This window comes from Tasmannia lanceolata, unplaced genomic scaffold (assembly GCF_043159265.1).
Source record: "Tasmannia lanceolata isolate RefF3 unplaced genomic scaffold, GAP_Taslan_0.1 ptg000025l, whole genome shotgun sequence".
NCBI classification, from domain to species: domain Eukaryota; kingdom Viridiplantae; phylum Streptophyta; class Magnoliopsida; order Canellales; family Winteraceae; genus Tasmannia; species Tasmannia lanceolata.
The window spans coordinates 11,969,372-11,991,522 of record NW_027518702.1 but is presented as its reverse complement, the minus strand read 5'-3'; the positions used below and the strand labels follow the sequence as shown (position 1 = coordinate 11,991,522).

Here is a 22,151-nt window from a genome sequence, read left to right as displayed (position 1 = left end):
AATATGAAAATTGATGGTGAAGAAGGTGATTGAGTTGAACGCATTGTCAAAGACCATCTTGATTTTGCTGACCCATTTGGTCGTTTCATCGTTTCAATTCGGGTTTCAATTTTGATCCCAACAAATTTTGAATGTAGAGTTCAAGAGATTGCGACCATTACGATATGGGACCCCGGTGGATTAAAGTGTTTAATTCAATAATTCGACCTTAAGGGCAAGGTCATTTCTAAGAGGGGAGGAATGATATGTGCATGTCAGCGGAGTTAGTTAGATTGTGGTTATTAATTATTTGGTTATGAGTTTAAGGTTGTGGATGTTAGTTATTTCCTATGTATTATGTAAGTGGGTTAGTGGGGTAGTGATGTAAAACTACCTTTATGCTTGTATTTAAGTTTGTATTTCAATGGAATGAAGAAGAAAAGAATTCCACAGCGAAGGAAACTTTGTAGTAGAGTCATGGTTCCTCTCGATTTGAACCACTAGGAGGTCCGGTTGCCTCGAATCAACCTCCCTTCCTTTCTCTTTCTATTTTCTCTTTGTTTATTTCCATTACAGCCAATTAGGCACGTAACACATTCTTATATAAAATTATCATGAAAAAACTACACGAGACCCATTTGATCATCAGAGATAGAGAAAAAAAAAAAAGATTTCAGGCTTGGTGAGAGAGAAATTGATAGATTTTCAAGTGAGAGAGAGAGTAAAGAATATCACCTCTTGCGCTGGTTTCGTTTTCCACTTAACATTCCGCTAGAAATTCCACTCGATCTTTCTCACACTGCCCACTCGTGACACACAAATGCTGGAATACGTGGGAAAGGAATCGGATGCTGATTCTGATTCCCCATCACAGAGTACCAAATGCACCCTTAGGGTCAGATGGGTTGAGATTTAGAGGCAGGTTAGGTCAGGGTTAACCTGCGTCCTTGACCCAAGTCTTGGGTTGGGTGGGATTAGGTTGGTCTAGACTTGGCCTTACCCAATCCGAGTTCCCAGTTGCACTCTATTGCACCAGCCAATGAGGAATGACGTGATTAACGAGTGTACAAATATCAGATTTCCAAACTTTATTCCTGTTATTCTTATTACAATTACTTTTTCAACATAAAATATCAACAACAATCAGTTTAAAATCATAAGATACTTAGTTACCATAAGAGAACTCTACTGGATACATTGTTATGAATGTAACATTAATGAGAGTGGTTAAAAGTGGCGACTTCAGCAACCATTTCGACATTTTCCTCCACCCTTCGTCCCGTTACCTGTTTGGACACAGGTTGGATCAAAGTAGCAGTTAGGTAGGATGGATGCCTCTAACATCCTTCTGCTTTGTACCAATACCCTCTTTGCAAGTTGCATGGGACCAACATGGTTGGATCATCCACTGTTCATTTGCCGGGGTCCTTATATAGGCTGCGCTCTAGAAATCATCTCCGCAGGATGATCTTAACCCTCCATTTGAATAAGTTTGTGTAATGTGCCCTCACCAGATTGGAGGTTTAGGATCATTCTATGGGGATGACATTTTGGGCACAACAAATTTAAACCAAGCTTAATTTTAAGCCCTACAAGGAAAGAGGTCTCTACCACGTTTATAAATGCCAGCCACAGGAAAATTAACCGCCAGGAATTCCCATACCGCTGGATTCCAGGCAGTCCAACAAGCTTAAGTTTGACTAGTTTTATATAGAGCACTTTTTATATTTCTAGCTCAGGTTAAGTACCCAACGACCCCTTGAAATTCAACAATGAAATACCCGGTTCCAGTTCCACCTTCCGAGAATGGGATGCCCAATGAGTCAAGCTTAGTGTTCGACGGACAGAGATGAGTATGTAAATGAATCTCTAAAGAATGTGTACCACAAATGATAAGGAGCAAAATAAATGATAAAGGATGTGTTTAAAGAAAATTAAACAGTATGAAAATAATAATGGACCTATAATTAAATATACTTATTGTTGGGGATTACACGCAAAAGCCGCAATAGATCCCACATCAAAAAAGTGAATGGATGTGGATGGGCTTATAAGCGATTGGGCACCCCCATTTAAAGGCTAGCTTTTAAGGGTGAATTGTCCTGACAAGTGTTATCCTCTGGTGTGCTCCGAGGATGGAAAAGTCCTCCGGGGAAGATCTCAGTAACCCCGGTGTACCGTCGAGGATGGTGAAAATTCCTCGAGGAAGATCTCGGCAACCCTGGTGTCCCTTCAAGGATAGTGAATATCCCTCAAAGATGATCTCATAGTTCCCATGTTGCTGCCATGTGGACGGCTAAACTGATTATAGGACTCAATTTAAACCTTATTTTGAATCCAATAATCGGTTTAGCACTCACAATCGGTTGTCATAATCTTAAACGAACAATGCCTTAATTTTCAGTCCAATAATCACAATCGGCTGCCACAATATCAAACGAATAGGGCTAAGTAGAAAGAAAGGCCATGATAGCAGATATTTCACAAAGTGCACCTGTTTTATCTTCGTTAGAATTCTCAGCTAGTTCTCTAGCTGCCACCGCTGAGGAGGAGAGCAGAAAAGCAGATAGGAGAAAAAGCAAGACAAGAACGCTCTTTGTAGCCATTTTACTTCAGGGGCAACCTAAAACACAAAGGGAAACCCGGGAGAATCAGGAGGCGGCGGAGTTTTGCGCGACTCTAAAGCAAAAGTTATTTTTGCCTTCGCCTATTTCTATGGGTCATCCGCCAACATGGTGGCAGAAGCAAGGGCGCTCTTGGACGGTCTTAGGCTATGCAAAGCTTTCGGAGTAGTGAACCTCTTTGTAGAATCGGATAGCAAGGTGCTGATGGATCTCATTTCAAAGAAAGAAAGCTACCCGTGGTCCATCTCCTCATTCTGGACGGAGATGATGTTACTCATGGATCAACTTTGCCTCTCCCATCAACACCAATTCAGAGAAGGCAATAAAGTTGCGGACGCTCTCGCAAATGAAGCAGTTATTTCCACATCGAACTGATTTTATCAAGGCTGGTCAGAATTGCCAACCACGGCCCGTGGGGCTGCAAGATGTGATGCTTTAGGTCTTCCTAATCTCCGATCGAGGATGTCCTAGGTGGTGGGCGGTTTTTAGGGAATGTGTTTGATTTAGAGGCGAGTCGATAAGCCCTCTTTCTGTAATTCTGCAATTTCTATATAATATTTTGAGGTCCTCCCCGGGGCCGCAATCTGTTCCGGGTTAAAAAAAAAAAAAAAAAACCTAAAACACAAGGGAAGGGAGGGATGATACGGTAATAACCCACTATCTTATCATTCATAAAAATAAAACCCCGCTATCTTATTTATAAGTGAGAAAATCTTCATAGAACTCGTCTTCGTATATGAAAAGTCTAGAGAGAGAGAGAGAGAGAGAGAGAGAGAGAGAGAGAGAGAGAGAGAGAGAGAGAGAGAGAGAGAGAGAATCAAAATAAAAAGTCTAGAGAGAGCCATCAATGATAGAGGTTTTGAGAATGGGAGAGAGTCTTCATATGAGGAAATGATATATTCGCCCCTTATTCTTCCCTGGGCCAGCCCTTTGTAGTGTAAAAGGGTAGTCATAATTACACTAGAGCGGGCTGGCTCAATGAAGAAAAGGAAGCGAATATATCACTTCCCCTTCATGGGGTCCACACGTTGCTGAGCCTAATGGGGTTAGGACATAGGGGCTGCCCTTGACATTTGTTCCAACGAAACCCTCATGAAAATTCGGCTGTCCTTCAATCAAATATAAGGGTGTCAATTTTGGCTCGGGCTCGGAAGCTCGCTCGAGCTCGGCTCGAAAAAAGCTCGGCTCGAATCCTAACTAGCCGAGCCAGCTCGCCAGGCTCGGCTCTACTCGTTAAGGATTGTTAAGAATTTAATATATTTAAAAATATATATTATATATTAATATATAAACTAAAAGGGTTGTCCAGGGAGTGAAAGGGGGAGGCAAAATATGTCACTTCATTTTTGGAACCCCATTTGTTACTTGGACCACCCCCCATAGTGTAAAAAAGCAGACAAATTACACTAGATAGGGCTGTCCAGGGAAGATGAGCGGTGTGAACTTAATATAACCCGAGCTCGGTAAGGCTCGCGAGCCTGGCCGAGCCGAGCCTGGTTCGAGCCCCAGCCCAGCCCGAGCCCAGCTTTTGAGCTTAACGAGCCGAGCCTGGCCAAGCTCGGCTCGGCTCGTTTACACCCCTAATCAGATATCAAGGGCGGCACCCTAGGATTTTCTAGGCAATTCCGCAGCTCACTTTTTAACACATTTTGTCTTATTCATTTAATTCACCTGAGGCAGCTGTACTCTGCTGCAAAAGGGAGCCGTGAAATTACCCAGCAAATCCCAAACTCAAAAAGTGAAATTAGCCTTGGTATTTAATCTAATGACAGCCTCTGTGAAGTCTAGATACATTATGACAAATGAAAATTCTATAGTAAAAAAGTCTAGCTCACCAAACCTTTGCTTCCATCTAACGAGAAGTTATGCCATCTTCGCGTGTATTTTTCACAAAAAGTACTGGCAATGGCTTAAACTTTGGAGATTCAAATATTTATCTCATATGCCCCTTAATGACTAGCTTTTAAGGGTGAGTTTTACCTGGGTCCTGACACTTATAATTCAACCTTGATATTGACATACAAAAATAGTTAAAACCGTAAAATATGAAGGGTTTAAACTTTGCCTCTTCACCCATGAATTCTTTGTGATGCGATGGCTATGTGTGAAGATCTTGAAGAGGAACCAATGATCTAGAAAATATGTATTGAGTGAGTCTTTGCTGCCCCTATACCCCCATCAGATTAATAGAAGGGCCCTTCAGTCCCATATTATAATCGCATGGGGTCATATATATATATAAGTATACATGGGATATAAAAACATGTTGCTGATTTGATGGATACGACATGGATAGTTCATAATGCATCTTAAATCAAAGCCTTTACATTAGAATACGATTGCGCCTTGCCATCAACACTTCATCTTCAATATAATAGGAATATAATCGGACACAGACTCTTCAACTTGGTTCTCACCATTCTTTCATTTTTTGTCTTCCTTTACTCACTTCACCCGAGTTAGTCTTTTCATGATGCTGTTGTCTTCCAGCAAACTTGTTAAAAGGCCCTTAAGGATGGCTTGAAAAAGAGTGGTTCTAATTGTTTATAGGTGGAGTCATCGATATAAATGTTTTAGGGGAATGATATTCACCCCCACCCCCCCAGACAACAACGTTATTCGTTAAGTTTTAAATGCAAAGAAAAAACGTGAAAGGGGTGAAATTATCCTCAAGCCGTGAACCATTCTCACCGAAACTGTTAAAGGGGGGGATATTATCAGTTTTTTTTTTGGTGGGGGGAGATATCATTTCCCATGTTTTATCACCAAATCTGATATTTAATTTATAGAGGTTGGGCCTGTAGCAAAATGGTTTTGAGGCTTTGTATCTAAACCTTGAGGTTGCAGGTTCGATCCCAGCTTACCTACCAAAAAATAAAACATTTTTTAGAAAATTGCACCCCTAGATTTAAAAACATTTTTTTTTTATAAAAAAATTGCCAGGCGTGGGCCGGGTTCGGGTTGATTCTAGTACATTTAAAAAAAAAAGCTCAACTGACCCGACCCGAAAATTGCACCCCTAGATTTATCCATGACACCGCCTGACATGTGGTACATTTGTGTGTGGAGGGACTATTCATCCTCAGAATCAGTGTTCCCTTGCCACTAATCCCGGTCTCAAAGGAGTGCCTATACTATTTTTTAATTTTTTTTTTTTTTGTGATTTGAGGTTTTTACAAAGCTTCCATATGTCGTTGGTTTCCCAGGTCTTAGGAGTAGTCGTCGGTTTCCTGTCACACATAGGCGAGCATAGAGGAGAAGGGGATATTGATTTATGTAGGGAATTTAACTGGGTAGAACCCACGCCTAAAAGCTAGCCGTTACAGGCAAGGTGCCCATTCCCTTATAACCCATCCCCATCCATTTCACTTATCCGATGTGGGACTATTTGGTTTTGCGTGGAACCTCAACAATCTCCCCCTCCACACGGCGGCAACGTGGGAACCACAAGATAACTACGCAGGGGTTTCCGAGATCTTCCCTGAGGGACATTCCTGGCCTCGAAGGCAAACCAGGTTACCACGCCCTGAGATCTGATACCATTTGTAGGGTTAACCGGGTAGAACTCACCCCTCCAAGCTAGCCGTTACAGGGAGGGTGCATATTCCCTTATAACCCATCCCCATCCATTTCACTTCTCCGATGTGGGACTATTTGCTTTTGCGTGGAGCCCCAACAATTTCAATATCCTCACATTGCCATCTCTAACCTCTCAGCATGACCGGAAATATGTGACCACTGACCAGAGTTAATCAAGAAGTCAGGCTCATTGTGGGTGGCCCTTAGGCCCTGTTCCTTTTAGATTGTTGCAACCCATTGTGGGCTCCAAACTGATTATTGGAATCCAAATTATATTTAATGCGGTGTCCAATAATCGGTTTGGGCTGTAATTTGGAGTCCAATAATAGGTTTGGGGCCACAATAGTGTTAAAGATTTTTCAAAGTCAAGTATTATGTGGTCAAAACAAATTTTGTAAAATATTTTCTTTTAGTTGTTTTGGGAAAAGAAAAACTATTCTCTGAAAAAGTTGCTTTTTGCTTTTGCTTTTGGAAATAGTGAAGAAGTGCATTGAAAAGATAGTCCCACATTGTTCCGGAGAAAAGTTGGTGATGGGCATATATTAGTTCACCCGTTCCTTTCCTTTGTTTGTGTGCACGTGGGGTCTTAGTCATGGGTCAAACCGCGGGACGGTGCAACACACCGTCCGCTCAGGTGCGGCGTGGGCAATGGGCAATAGGGCGCATAGTGCCTCTTTTTTAGGCGCACTTTGGAGCCTTTAATTTTTCTAGATTTGATCTGGACCATTGGATCTAGACGATTGTGGATCGGTCTAGTGGGTGGGCCGAATAGTTCATAGGCCCATCAAGTCCAGTGCTGAATAGTTCGGTTGGGTTGGGCTTTGATTCGAGCCTAACAGTGGGCCCAGTACTCAACGGTCAAGAATCCAGGGGGTGCTATCTGTACCGTAGATGGATCATCTAACGGGTACAGAGGAGGACGGGATTTTAAATATCCCAACAGTCACTCCAGGATTGATCTGGATCATTGAATCGCGTATGACCGCGATTTAACGGCCAGAATTCAAACCGAACTGGAAAGACACTATTCAGGGGTACTTTTCACACAGATAAAAAGTGCAGAACACAGCCATTTCAAGACAGAAACGAATTTACCCATTTCTGGACAAATTCTAAAACTTCCAATGCACTTTTAACTCTCTTTTCTATCCCACCAAAGTTATTTTCTACTGTTTCATTCTTGTTTGTCTAATTACTGTTATACTGCAAAAACAGTAATTAGATTGATTCTCTAAGGCTTGTTATTCTCTAAAGGGCATTTCAGATTTGACTCCACTTGTGTATAGCGTCGTCAAATATAGTAGGACATTCCTACTGGCTTCGTTGTATCTTGGAGGCAGTTCGCGGATCCCCTTTGCACACTTCTAGTGGAGGCGAAATCTGTCTTAAGGAAAGCGATTTCGCGCCTTGAAGCAAACCGGTTACTATTCTTTATTCTCCAACATATACAAATTATCTCCAACAAATACGTGGCAACAATCTAAAACAAACTCATTTTCAAAAAAAAAAAAAACAATCTAAAAGAGACGGGGCCTAACCATTTGAATATAGATTATTGAAATATGTGTTGTAAACAATAGTTTGTATGACTATCAAAGAAGTGAAATTAAGAACAAAACCTGCCTTTAACAATAGGAATGAAAATGACACTGGGATTTGTTGGGCTTGAAAACAAGATTTAGTACTCGTTCAAAGATACTACAAAGAAAGCAAGAAACTTCTTGAACAAGATAGTTGGCACAGGGACTTTCAAATACTTCATCGATAAGCAACATTCAAGCTGTGCAAATTAATTTTTTTTATTGATTCTTACACACACATAGAGGGAAGTGATATATTCTCCCCCCTTTCTTCCTCGGGTCACCGACCTCTAATGTATTTATGACTACTCTGCTTACACGAAAAGGGGTGACCCAGGGAAGAAAAAGGGGCGAATATAAATTCCCTAAGTCTGTAAGCATAAAGCCTGGTGACATGGTCACAAGGCTACGTAGAATGTTAAATTTCCTAGGCTAGCCGTGTGACATAGTCACAAGGTTTTACATGTGTGAAGACTTTGGTGTGAAGAGGGAATGCAGAAAGTCTCGTCGTTTATAGCTTTTGTATAATATCTTCTTAATCTTTTTTCTTTCTCACGAGATGTGGGACTATTTCCCGACGACTGTGTTTTGATAATCAGGCGAACTAACTTTGTTTTGCATTGTTGAACCAACTGTCGTCAAAGGCTAATTACAATTCACAAAAGGCACTTAGCAGGCAATTAAAATGTGTAGAACATGATGAGTTCGCCCTATTATCAAAACATGGTCACACGAATGTTGAGTCATCGCCGGCCTCGAAACTGCGGGCCGACGCGAGCCCACCCATGAATCTTAATTTGGAAGTTTCTAATTTTGTTTAGGAGTTAGGAGTCTTATTTTAATTAGTTACTAATTTAGTTTTTTGGCAAGTGGAGTTTCTAATGTTGTTTGTTTAAGAGTTATAATTAGATTGGTATCCTTACTGTTAGAATAGCAGTTGTAGTTTTGTGTTTTAGTAAATGTTAAAAGAGAGAAGTGTTCCTGCGCAGCTGCTCAGATAGCTTATTTGAGCAGCTGCTTCAAAAACTCATGTGGCCCCACATTTTTGGGGTGATCCAAAGCATTCATTTGGAAGGCCCTTCCATGGATAGGGTGTGTACCAAAAATGAGCCCATTAGGATCATCCTAACCTTGCCATTTGTGGAGGGAAAAAATGGTCAGAAACAATGTCTGTCCATTTCCCCCTCCACCTTTGATTGGGTTAGGATGATCCTATAGGGCTGATTTTTGGTACACACCCTATCCATGGAAGGGCCTTTCAAATGAATGCTTTGGATCACCCTAAAAATGTGGGCCACATGACTTTTTGAAGCAGCTGCTCAGATAAGCTATTTGAGCAACTGCGCAGGAACACTATTCTCGTGTTAAAAAGGCAAAATGTGAAAATGTAACAGAGACGTGGGTTTAGGTTTCCTTTTTTATTTTGTTTTATAAAAAGCTAACTGTAAAACGTGAATACATAGAGAAGAGAGAAAACGTGAAGGGTAGAAAATTGGGTGTGATGTTATGAATTTTATATTCAAGTTACTCTCTCTCCCTTTTTGTGGTTTGTGAGTTTTTGGTTTTTGCTTCTTGTTTTTTTTTTTCGTTTTCTTGAACAGTGAATATCAGTAGCATTTTTAGAAGTACACTAAAAGTTTGTATCAAGACGTTGTGGACTAGTAGTAATGGGTATTCAGCAATGGATTTAAATGGTCTCTACTATTCAAGATATGATATTTTGATTTACATATTCTAATACAAATCTTCCTTGCCATAAGATTTATGACATTATAGTGAATACATATGATATGATATTTTATTCCAACACAAATCTTCCTTAATTGCCATGCGATATCTGTATTTATACCGAGGTAAGAAGAATCTATGACTAAGAATTGGGCTTTGTACGTTTTGTCTATCTTGGTAAATCCCGACCCCAAGATAATAAGCCTTTGATCTCATTCAGTGCAATCAAAACATTCCTCATCTCCATTCTTTCTTTTGGAAAGTTTTCAGAACAGGATACACCAATTCTAACCAGAGAAACCAAGCACTCATGTAGTCTACTTCTCATATTGTTATGATTTGTGTCCTCGCCAATAGCTTCAATTTCTCCTAAGAGTAGTTGGGGATCTGTAACATCCGTCACTCGTTTGGGTAGCGCCATCTTTGCAAATTGGTGAAGACTTAGATTTTCATGAAACATGTCATCAGTAGGTCTCTTTCCTGTGATCATCTCCAACAGAAGGATCCCGTAACTGTACATGTCTCCATATATAGAAGCCTTGCCGCCCATTCCGTACTCTGCCATTTGTAAACTCACATTTTTTATATAACATTAGTAAAATAAGTGTTAAAGTATAAATGATTAAATAACACCAACTCTAACATCTTAAGCCATTGAAGTAATTGGTTGTTTCACATGTTATCAGAGCTATTGCCTCTCGGCAGGTCCTGGGTTCAAAACCCAACAACTCCATGATGTTACAAATACGGCCAACCCAAAAAGAAGGGGCCGCATGTGAGGGGGAGTGTTGAAGTATGAATGATTAAGTAACACCAACTCTAAAGCTTAAGCTTTTTGAGTAATTGGTTGTTTCACAATAAGGAGACTTTTATTAAAAAAAGAGAGAAGAATAGAAATTTGATTTTGACAGACAAAGGAAAGAACGAGTTATTAATTCTGCACCACTAAGTTTCACATGAATTTGGATCAACACAAATATCAATTGCAAATCTTAATGGGGAAATGAATTATATTAAGTAAAATTTTATCAATTCACTAGAGAAGATATTAATGCATTGTATTTGAGAAGTGGTAAACGTGTGTTATGGATGTATAAAGATTTATGCTAATAAATGTCATGGTATTTAGAAAATTCAGAACTAACAAAAACATTATAGGACATTTCATGAATAAGAGAATTGATTAAGGTATTACCTGGAGCAAGATATCCAATAGACCCCTTCATCCCTGCTGAGCTATTTTGATTTCTAGAGAAGTTATTGGAGGCTTCCGTGAGTAATGATGCTAACCCGAAATCACCCACATGGGCATTCATGTCTTCGTCAATAAGAACATTATTCGGTTTTAGATCACGATGAACTATTGGTGGTTGACAATGGTGGTGAAGATAATCCAATGCCGAAGCCACATCAATGGCTATGTTTACCCTTTCAATGAGTGTCAAATGCCTCCCTCCTCCGTTAGGATGTAACCACATTTCAAGACTTCCATTAGGCATGTAGTTGAAAACTAGAGCTTTAAAATCATTGCCTTTAAAATCGATGCTTGAGCAAGTAGTAATAATCTTAACAAGATTGCGATGCCGGATGTTTTTCATGGCTTTGCATTCTGCCATAAAACTCTGGGAAGCTCCGTCTCGTTGAAGGTCGATTACTTTCACTGCAACAGTTGTTTTGTTGCGGTCTAGAGTCCCTTTATATACAGAACCAAAACTTCCCGACCCAATCAAATTGGTAGAAGAGAAACCATCAGTTGCACTAAGGAGCTCAGCATAAGAAACCTTTAAGTGATGATCCCCCATGAAAGTAGTAGGAAAAGTTCTCTTCCTGGACTTTTTTATCCAATAAAGAGCCACAAAAGAACAAATGATTAAAATTAAACACACAACTGCACTGGTCACTGGAAGTATTACCCTGAGTGCAAGAGATCTTCTATGTTTCTTAGTAGCTTGGTTGGGGCAGACGGGCAAATTCAATTTCTGGATACCTCCACAGAGCTTGTTGTTTTCGAGAATTGAAATTGCACTTGTATTTCCAAATATCCCTTCTTTCGGTACTTCACCCTCCAGATCATTAAAAGATAGATTTAGGCAGTGTAGCTTAGTAAACTTCTCGAAATATTTTGGGATCTGCCCAGACAAGTTATTGCGTGAAAGATCTAGATTCATGATACCTTCTAAATTTCTCATTGATTGAGGAATGCTTCCTTGAAAGAAGTTACCACCCATAAAAAGCTCTTCCAAACTAAGAAAATTACCTAGCATCGATGGAATCTCTCCTGTCAATACGTTATCGGATACATCTAATCTCTGAAGCAATTTCAACTCTATTTCGAAGCGTAGAGGTCCGGTGAAAGAATTGTGGGATAAGTTGAGGGAATTTGATAGGGAGGAAATGCTAAGAACTTGTGTGGGTATGGAACCAGTAAGGTTGTTCTTGGAAACATCAAATACTTCGAGATATTGAAAATTTCCAAGGGTGGAAGGCATATTTCCTTGTAAACGATTTTCGGATAAAAAGAGCTCATTCAATTGAGTGAGATTGCCAATGGAAGATGGAATTTGCCCAGAAAGTCTATTTCCTGACAAGTCCAATCCCTCTAACTTGTTAAGTTTTCCAATTCCTAAAGGGATTGTACCACTGAACAAGTTCTTATGCATACCCAGTACATTTAAGTTGATAAGATTCCCGATACCTCTAGGGATTCTTCCAAATATATGATTTCCTCCTAAAAATAGTTGCGATAACTCGATCGAGAGGTTAGCTAAGGAGCTGGGCAATACACCTTTGAGTTGATTGAACACTAGATTTAAGGACTCTAGATGACTACAGTTTGTCAAAGATGTAAGAAAACTCAAGTCATCACTATCATCTGTTCCGAGTTGATTTCGGCCTAAATTTAAATGACGAAGATCCTGTAATTTGCTAAGATCCGAAGGCACCGACCCACCAAAATTATTCTCGAAAAAATAGAGTTCTATGAGTGTAGAAGCATTGGATAATGAAAGTGGTATGGGCCCTGTAAATTGGTTCTCTCCAACATAAAGAAATTGAAGGCCAGAGAGAGTGAGACCCATGTCAAGTGGAAGGTCTCCATACAATTGGTTCCCAATTACCTCGAGAAGTCGTAACGACGACATATTGTAAATGGCAGGAGGAATCATACCAGACAATTTATTCCTACTGATTTGAAAGAATTCTAAGCCAGCAATTCGGCCTAACTCATTTGGAATTTCTCCCTCCAAAAAGTTGCAGGATAGATAAAGATCGGTGAGCGATGAAAGGTTTCGAATCGAAGGTGGGATGCTTCCAGTGAGATTGTTATGCCCTAGATACAATATCTGGAGCTTCGAAAAAGAGGTAAGAATCTCGCCGGGAATTTTTCCAACAAGCTTATTGTGATTTAAGTCTATGGTCTTGAGTCTAGTGCAATGCGTCAAGTTAATTGGAATCTCACCTTGGAATGAATTCATACTCAAATTGAGAGTATGCAGCTGGGTCAGACGGCCGATTTCTTGGGGGATTTCTCCATGCAAATGGTTGTTTCGGAGGTTAAGTTTCATGAGGAAAGTGAGATTTGCTATGGAGGGAGACATGGGTCCTGCCAAATTCAGACCTACAAGCTCCAACGAGGTGACCCGATGATTTTGGCGATCGCATTTAACTCCATACCAGTTGCAGAAATGAAGAGAATCATTCCATGACATCAAGATAGATAGTGGACCTGCTTGTATTTGATTCTTGAAGGATAGAAGAGCAAGACGATCACTCTCATTTGCTAGTAATGATGTGGTGGTGGCTGATTCCGATGTTAAGAAGAAGTTGGTGTTGATGGAAAATGTGACGAGGAGAAAAAATGAGCAGAAAACTCTATAAAGATAGCTCATTTGGGCCAACTCCATGGGATTAGAGAATTAGAAAAACCAGAAACCTAAGAGCTAAGTAGAGATACATAACCTTCTAACCCTGATCATGCATTTATAATCTATGCCTATCTGGTCATGGACTTTGATTTTATGTATGTTCCATGTGTCACATGTACCACCCTGAATATACTTTAGAAAAGAAACAATTGAAAAAAGCAATCAAAATAGACTTTGATTTTATGTCTCCAGAGAGAGAGAGAGAGAGAGAGAGAGAGAGAGAGAGAGAGAGGGAGAGAGAGAGAGAGTTAGGAATTCTGATCGTAATGACTAATTACCAAACTCTAATTAATTAATGCATGGTCGGTGTGCCATATGTTCCACCCTGAACATACTTTAGCCAAGAAACAACTAAAAAAAGCAATCAAAATAAACTTCGATTTTATGTCACTATTAGAGGTTTCCACCCTGATATATCTTAGAAAAGAAACAATTGAAAAAAGCAATCAAGATAGACTCTGATTTTAACTCCATTAGAGAAATCCTATACTTTACCGCACCATCATCATTGCATTGTAGAAGAATAGATGCGTCTACACAGAAAAGCTCAGGATATAAATCCTTGTGGATAGAAATGACTTTTATATAAGGTCCTATTGGGTTATTGTTGGAAGTTGTAAATCAAAATTAATATTTGTATGGTTTTGTGAAAAGTCTATGCAGTTTGCAAGATTAGGTGTGTGGAAAATATAAAGAATCTTTTGTGTTTCCTAGAGTCTTTATGTTTAGCTAGATTATCAAAGAGTCAAATGGTGAGTTCCTATGTAGTTGCTTAGGATGCCTAGATGACTCATGGGAACGACAATTATATTGTTTATGTATTTGCTATTTTAGGTGTCGCTTGAGTCTATAAGTATGGAGTCTTTGTATAGAGATTGTAAGCTTAAATACTTCAAGGGAAAAGTTAGAGAAGCTTCAATGGTGAAGGCTTAAGGGAGAATAAGTGTGTTTTGATATATATACTAGTAAAAAATCCCGTGCGATGCACGGGCCGACAAAGAACTATACGGACCACATCATCGGTTGATCCAAACCGTCCATGTGATGGAACACAACAGAAATAGGTTGTGCCCGTAAAATCATTTCCATAGGCTGATCCTAGCCCTCCAATCTATAGAGGTTTCCATAATATGTTGTTCCTCTTAAGGTGTCCGGAATTCGTCAATATTTTGATAGGCGTACAAAAATCCGTAGTATCATGTAATATGTTCACAAAAATTCATAGTATTATGTAACATATGCTCCCAATCCGTAATTTTGCAAAGCAAAAACGTCACTATGTTGATTTTGTGGCTTTAATGGGTGCCTTTGTTAAAAAAAGGGGGGTAGGATTGAAATTATGTGGCTTTAATGAGTGCCTTTGCTAAAAAGCATAAAGGAGGGGGTAGGATTGAAAATATGTAGGTTGAATGGGTGCCTTTGTTAAAAAAGACAAAAAAAGTGATGTGTAATTCTCATAGAATTTTGGGAGAAATTCAAATAATTCTCTCATTTTCTCTTCTGCTATATATATATATATATATATATATATATATATATATATATATATATATATATATAGTAAAAAACTCCGTCCGATGCACGGGCCGACAAAGAACTGTACGGACCACATCATAGGTTGATCCAAACCGTCCATGTGATGGAACACAACATCAATAGGTTGTGCCCCAAAAATCATTTCTATAGGCTGATCCTAGCCCTCTAATCTATAGAGGTTTCCATAATATGTTGCTCCTCTTAAATCTGATGGTTAAGATCACCCTATAGATTTTTTTTATTAAAAAGGCATAGAGGGGGGTAGGATCGAAATTATGTGGCACTAATGGGTGCCTTTGCTAAAAAGCATAAAGTAGGGGGGCAGGATTGTAATTATGTGGCCCTAATGGGTGCCTTTGTGAAAAAGCATAAAGGATGGGGTAGTATTACAAATATGTGGGTTGAATGAGTGCCTTTGTCTATAAAAAATCAAAAAAATGTGACTGGAGGAAGGGGAGGGCTGTCACATGGGGAGTGAACAGTAAACCCCCCTCTCTCCTTATTATATTAGAAGATAGAATATATACTAGTAAAAAACTTCGTGCGATGCACCGGCCGACAAAGAACTGTACGGACCATAGCATAGGTTGATCCAAAGCATCCATGTGATGGAACACAACATGAATAGGCTGTGCCCCAAAAATCATTTCTATAGGCTAATCCTAGCCCTCCAATCTATAGAGGTTTCCATAATATCCTGCTCCTCTTAAATCTGATGGTTAAGATCACCCTATAGAATTTTTTTAAAAAAAAAGCATAGAGGGGGGTAGGATCGAAATTATGTGGCTTTAATTGGTGCCTTTGCTAAAAGCAAAAAGGAGGGGGTAGGATTGTAATTATGTGGCCCTCATGGGTGCCTTTGTGAAAAAGCATAAAGGAGGGGGTAGTATTGCAAATATGTGGGTTGAATGGATGCCTTTGTCTTAAAAAAGTCAAAAAAATGTGAATGGAGGAAGGGGAGGGCCGACACATGGGCAATGAACAGTAAACTCCCCTCCCTCTTTATTATATTAGAAAGATATATATATATATATATATATATATATATATATATATATATATATATATATATATATATATACTAGTAAAAAACCCCGTGCGATGCACGGGCCGACAAAGAACTATACGGACCACATCATAGGTTGATCCAAAGCGTCCATGTGATGGAACACAACATAAATAGGTTGTGCCCCAAAAATCATTTCCATAGGCGGATCCTAGCCCTCCAATCGATAGAGGTTTCCATAATATGTTGTTCCTCTTAAATAGGATGGTTAAGATCACCCTATAGATTTTTTATTAAAAAAGCATAAAGGAGGGGAGTAGGATTGAAATTATGTGGCTTTAATGGGTGCCTTTGTTAAAAAGCATAAAAGAGGGGGTAGGATTGAAAATATGTGGGTTGAATGGGTGCCTTTGTTAAAAAAAAAAGAAGTGATGTGTAATTCTCATAGAATTTTCAAATAATTCAAAAAATCCTTTCCTTTTCTCTTCTCATATATATATATATATATATATATACTAGTAATACCTGACGTGTGATGCACGACACGGCCAAAAGAAGGACTATGATACCAAAAAACAATTAGTTAAAAATATGTAGAAACAATAAGCAAAAAAATATGCATAACCACGTACCAAGTAATGGAAAAATGCAAAAGAAAGAGTTTTGTAATTACTTTATTGTGTAAAAAAAAAAGATGCATGATACGGCGAAAAAAAAGTATATGATACAAAATTTTCTAATTAATTTTTGTGTAAAAAAAATTAAAAATATGCACGACACGGCCAAAAAAAAGTATATGATACAAAAAAAACGTTAGTTAAAAAATATGTAGAAAAAATAAGTAAAAAATAGTTAAAAATAAATCAAAAAAGTATCATATCTACCCGACTTGCGATGCACGGCATGGCCAATAAAAAGACTGATAACAAAAAAAAAAATTAGTTAAAAATATGAAGAAACAATAAGCAAAAAAGTATGCATAACCACGTACCAAGTAATGAAAAAAATGCAAAAGAAAGAGTTTTCTAATTACTTTTTGTGTAAAGAAAAAGATGCACGATACGGCGAAAAAAAAGTATATGATACAACATTTTCTAATTAATTTTTGTGTAAAAAAAATAAAAATATGCACGACGTGGCAAAAAAAAGTATATGATACAAAAAAAAAACGTTAGTTCAAAAATAAGTAAAAAAGTAGCTAAAAATAAATAAATAAAGTGTCATACTTTTTCTAAAAATATATGTTTTTTATATTTTCTAATGCTTTTTAACAAAAGAGGGGGGTAGGATTGAAAATATGTGGCTCTAATGGGTGCCTTTGTTAAAAAGCATAAAGGAGGGCGTAGGATTGAAAATATGTGGGTTGATGGGTGCCTTTGTTAAAAAGCATAAAGGAGGGGGTAGGATTGAAAATATGTGGGTTGAATGGGTGCCTTTGTTAAAAAAAGTCAAAAAACGTTAGGCGTTAATTCCATAGATTTTTCAGAAAATTCAAAAAAGCCGAGGCTTTTCCTCCCAGTTTATTATATATATATATATATATATATATATATATATATATATATATAGAGAGAGAGAGAGAGAGAGAGAGAGAGAGAGAGAGAGAGAGGAAATGGTTTGTGAGCAGCTGCTCCAATAAGCTTATCTGAGCAGCGCTTAGTAACCATAGGCGGGGCCACATTTTTTGGGGGATCCAAAGCATTCATTTGGAAGGCCCTTCCATGAATAGGGTGTGTACCAAAAATCAGATCAATAGGATCATCCTAACCCAATCAATGGTGGAGGGAAAAATGGACAGACACTGTGTGTCCATATTTCTACCCATTTTTTCCTCCACAAATGGCAGGGTTAGGATGATCCTAGTACACACCCTATCCATGGCAGGGCGTTCCAAATGAATGCTTTGGACCCCCCAAAAAATGTGGGCCCCCTATGGTTTGTGAGCTCCTACTCAGATAAGATTATCCGAGCAGCTGCTCACAAACCATTTCCTCATATATATAAAGGGTTCTTATTTTGGTATTACATTTGGTTTTTGATGGAGCTCTATACGTGCCATTTGGCCGTGTATCTCCGAAGCTCCCTTACCTTTCTCTTTTGACCACAACACGATCGATCCATCTATTTATGGGCCAACAAGTCGTATTAGAGCATAGGGCGTGTTGTGTTGAAAAACAAGTCCAAGATTTTTGCATGCATCTTTTTATTCGATTTTTCCGTGTAACTTTTTTCAGTCAAAACGTGGTTATAATATACCAATTTAAATATTTTTTTAGTCTAGTTTCCAACAAAAAAATGGATCATCGATCAGAGTTTTCTGCAAAGAATTATTGTCAAAAGAGTGGACATATGTCAAAGTGGACTGTTTTTCAAGATTCGAATTTTCAAGAAAAGAAATTTCCTTCAAGTGTTTGGGTTGGAAAAATTTCCTTCAAGAAATTTCCTTCAAGTATTTTTTTAGTCTAGTTTCCAACAAAAAAATGGATCATCGATCAGAGTTTTCTGCAAAGAATTATTGTCAAAAGAGTGGACATATGTCAAAGTGGACTGTTTTTCAAGATTCGAATTTTCAAGAAAAGAAATTTCCTTCAAGTGTTTGGGTTGGAAAGATAATCTATTCGAAAGGTTTTTAGGATGATTATGGTCCATTTAAAGGTTTAACGGAGAGGATTTGTTTAAGGTTTTTTTGTTCGAGTAAAGAACAATTATCTTCTCTATATCTACTTGTGGTGATTCCATTTGATTGGGTGGTGCAAAATTTATGGTGCAAGAAAGAGAACAATACTCTTTTCTTATTCTAAAGATTGAAAGTACAAGTGTCCGCTTTTGTGTTCCCGGAAAGAGAACCAATTTTCTCTTATTGCTCCGATGAGTGTTGGGAGAAAGAACAAATTTATTTTAATTCCATTGGCATTGCAAGAAGGCAACGATTATGATGTTTGATGCACCATGGAAGCCAATATTGTCAAAGCTTCATTCAAAGCTTTCTATTGGAACTTCGAAAAAGTAGAAGCTAAAACCTCCCGTTTTTGCTGTTTAGAAAGAAGAACCGACCACAAGCTCTTCAAGAGAGAAAGCTCCTCGCCGTTGAAAGAGACCGAAGAAGGTACAACTATTTTCAAAGCCTCGGTTGAAGCTGGAAAGCATGGAATTTTCAATAAATTTTTTGGAAAGGTGGCAAGCGCAAAGAAAGAAGCTGAAGAAAGTGCATCACATGTCGTCATTCATTTCTTACCGCATATCGTCTTCGTGGATGATAATCGTAACCTATTGGAAGAAAGAGAACCTGTGGCAAATTTGAAGAATCAGATTGAGTTACTTGAAAGAGAAATTGCTATATTGAAGATGAAGATTTCCTCAAGTTCAGATGATGATCATGTTGATGAAGATTAGAAACGGCTTGAGATTTTGATTTAAGGTGGAATGTGGAAATTATAAATCAAATTAATATTTGTATGGTTTTGTGGAATGTCTAAGTAGAAATTCTAAAAAACGCTATGATGGAGAAAATCTTGTGATATTTCGGGCTGAAGAAATGAGATAAAAATTCGGGTTAAATCTCTCTCTCTCTCTCTCTCTCTCAATTATAAGAGATATGCTTTACCTCTGCATAAAAAGGAAAAATCACACGAGATTTTAGGGTTTCTTCCAAAAAAACACACGACATTTGCTCTTGTGATACAGAGAAGAGGGGAGAATTCTCGCCATACCGTACTGCCATACCCCTCCATCCCGTCCTATCCCTGATTTTGCTCACTTACCATACCATTGTATCCCACTCCCCGATTTCCTCTGGGTTTTCCTCTCTCTAAACCCACGACAAAGCCCATTTCTTCTTCTTCTTCTATCTCTCTCACTGTAAATACCCCAAATGCCCCCACTTAGAAAATTGGTCCCCCCGTTAAGAGGGGCATTTTTGTCTAAGAGAGTAATATTGGATTAGGGCTTCTTTAAGACAGCCTACAAATAAGACTTTTGGGTATTCAGCCATCTCAATAGATTTTCTTATGATTTATTTCATAGAAAAAACAAGTTAATCGTAGTTATCGTTCTTACTTTATGGGCATACTATAAATCTGCATAAAAATGAAAAGGGGCCATTTCGATACATGGATTTTATAATCCAAGATTGTACTAAAACCTAGATTTTTTAAGCAAAAACCTAGATTTTAAATCCTAGAACCCAAATTTTAAATGCGTAAATAAGGTGCGTTATTACTCAGTTTGGTTAAATCCAGATTTTAGCTTTAAAAAATCTAGGTTTTAGCTTGTAAAACCTTGTGTTGGCACTCAATCTGGTAAAATTCAGATTTTAGTTTAAAAATAAAGGTTTTAGCTTGCAAAACCTAGATTTTAGATTAAAAATCTTAATTACGCATTTAAAATCCAGTTTTTAGGATTTAAAATCAATGTTTAACTTAAGAAATTTAGGCTTTACATTGTAAAATCCTGGATTGTAAATGTATCCAAACGGTCCCGAAGTTTTCGAAGAAGAATGCTAAGTGGAAATTATTAATAAATTATTAACAAATATCATGTGTTGGGGAACCCATCAAATCTCCACAGTCAAACTCCTATAAAGCAAAGTGTGTTTCACTCATTTGGAAAGTCGAAAAGGCTGTTTTAGTTATTTTAGCAACAAAAGGAGACTGAGTAGAAGGCATCTATATATCTCCCATCCACCAGTGATAATGTGATTTTCGGGTTTCAAGCCATCCACCTAGTGACAAATTTCTCAATATATATCTATAAAGAATTATACAAAATATAAACGTGCAAGGACCCATCTATATATCTATAAAAAATAGGGATTTGCTAGCAGAAGGCATTTCGCTGATGCCCGTTGCATGTGAGGGCAGCCACCTCATGAATGAAGACAAAATCTGCGGAAAAGTGAGCCCGTGTGGCTGCTCTCACGTGCAACAGGCCATCGGCGAAATGCTTTCTGCGAGGGACTCTAGCAAATCCCTAAAAAATATAACAAAATATGAACGTACAGAGATCCATCTATATCCATAAAAAAATATAGTACAAAACATAAACATGCAACGATCCATATTCAATGGCCAACAGAGCTTTCGGCAAATATATGATTAAAATGGCTGATATTTTTGCCTGTGGCCGTCCAAGGTTGAGCTCATCACTTGAATAGTTTATATCAGTCAAGGTGGACCCCATGTGCATGGAGATAAGAAACACGACAATACGATGCATCCCGGCATAGTTACAAAATTCTCTAAATAAGTGAAAAGTTCTTTGTAAATACCCAAAATACCCCATTACCAAAATTCGTCCCCTTCATTAGTGAGGGGCATTTTTGTCTCTGAGAGTTGGACACTAATTAGGGCTTCTTAAGAAAAGCATATAAAAAAGACTTTTAGGAGTTTAAGGAGTTTTACTAAACCCTAAAACACGTTTTGTTCAGCCCCAAGAGGAGATTTGCGTGAGAAAGGAAGAGAGGATCGTAACTTGAAATCGGAAAACACGGATCAAGTTAAGAACTATGTTCTTGAATGGTTTTTACGTTCTTAGAAACCCTAAAATAAGGATTAGTGTAATCAAAGGATGAGATTTGATGATTGATATTTCTTTGAATAAGAATTCTCTGATTGATCTCGGACTCTTTGGGGTTTGTATCGTTCTCCGATCTCCAACGAACCCAAGATCAGATTCTTGTGGCCTTAGAAATTAAGATTTTAGGGATTATGACCTATAAGTTTTGATTATTTTACAAAGAATATTTATGTAGTTTCGGAGTGTGAATTTGGGTTTGATGGATTCCTCTCGTCACAAGGAGTCCATTGGATCCCACCTCACGCGAATCGAAGTTCAATAAAAAAATATACGAATTTTTAAAGTTTTGGAGAATTCGGGTAAAATCAGGAACTTCTCGTGGACAACCTAGTTCCGCGCTTCGGTCCTCCATCGAGGGTTTTCGGACGTTCGATGGTGGTCTCATCCGCCCGATTCAGGCGACAGAACATAAGTGAAACCGAAACCCGAGAGTTGGGTTTTCCTTTGGAAGTTCTCAGAGACGCCAGAAGGGGCTTCTCAAAAGGTTGTTCGGACGTCCGAAGGTCCAGTTCGGGTGCTTGAACCTACTTGAATTTGTGAAGTTGTTTTGGAACTCTGGAACTTTGGTTTATTGATTGGGCCAATTTCCTAGGGCCCTTTATTGATAAAGATGATCTGTATG

At 38.4% G+C, this 22,151-nt stretch overlaps 1 protein-coding gene across 1 annotated transcript; it reads right to left on the bottom strand.

Annotated features, from left to right (window-relative positions):
* Positions 1-9,436: 9,436 nt before the first annotated feature.
* On the bottom strand, positions 9,437-13,512 carry LOC143858333 (uncharacterized). Its single transcript, XM_077368989.1, has 2 exons — positions 10,686-13,512; positions 9,437-10,048 (listed from the first exon to the last, which is right to left on the bottom strand). Exons 1-2 carry the CDS (start codon positions 13,390-13,392, stop codon positions 9,660-9,662), a joined length of 3,096 nt encoding a protein of 1,031 aa, XP_077225104.1. The 5' UTR covers positions 13,393-13,512; the 3' UTR covers positions 9,437-9,659.
* Between the last annotated feature and the right edge of the window lie 8,639 nt (positions 13,513-22,151).

Excerpts from the sequence above, each read along its gene's own strand:
- LOC143858333 (XM_077368989.1), bottom strand. The coding sequence starts at position 13,392 with ATGGAGTTGGCCCAAATGAGCTATCTTTATAGAGTTTTCTGCTCATTT. Across the intron at positions 10,049-10,685 it reads TATTGGATATCTTGCTCCAG|AGTACGGAATGGGCGGCAAG; the intron begins GTAATACCTTAA and ends TACAAATGGCAG.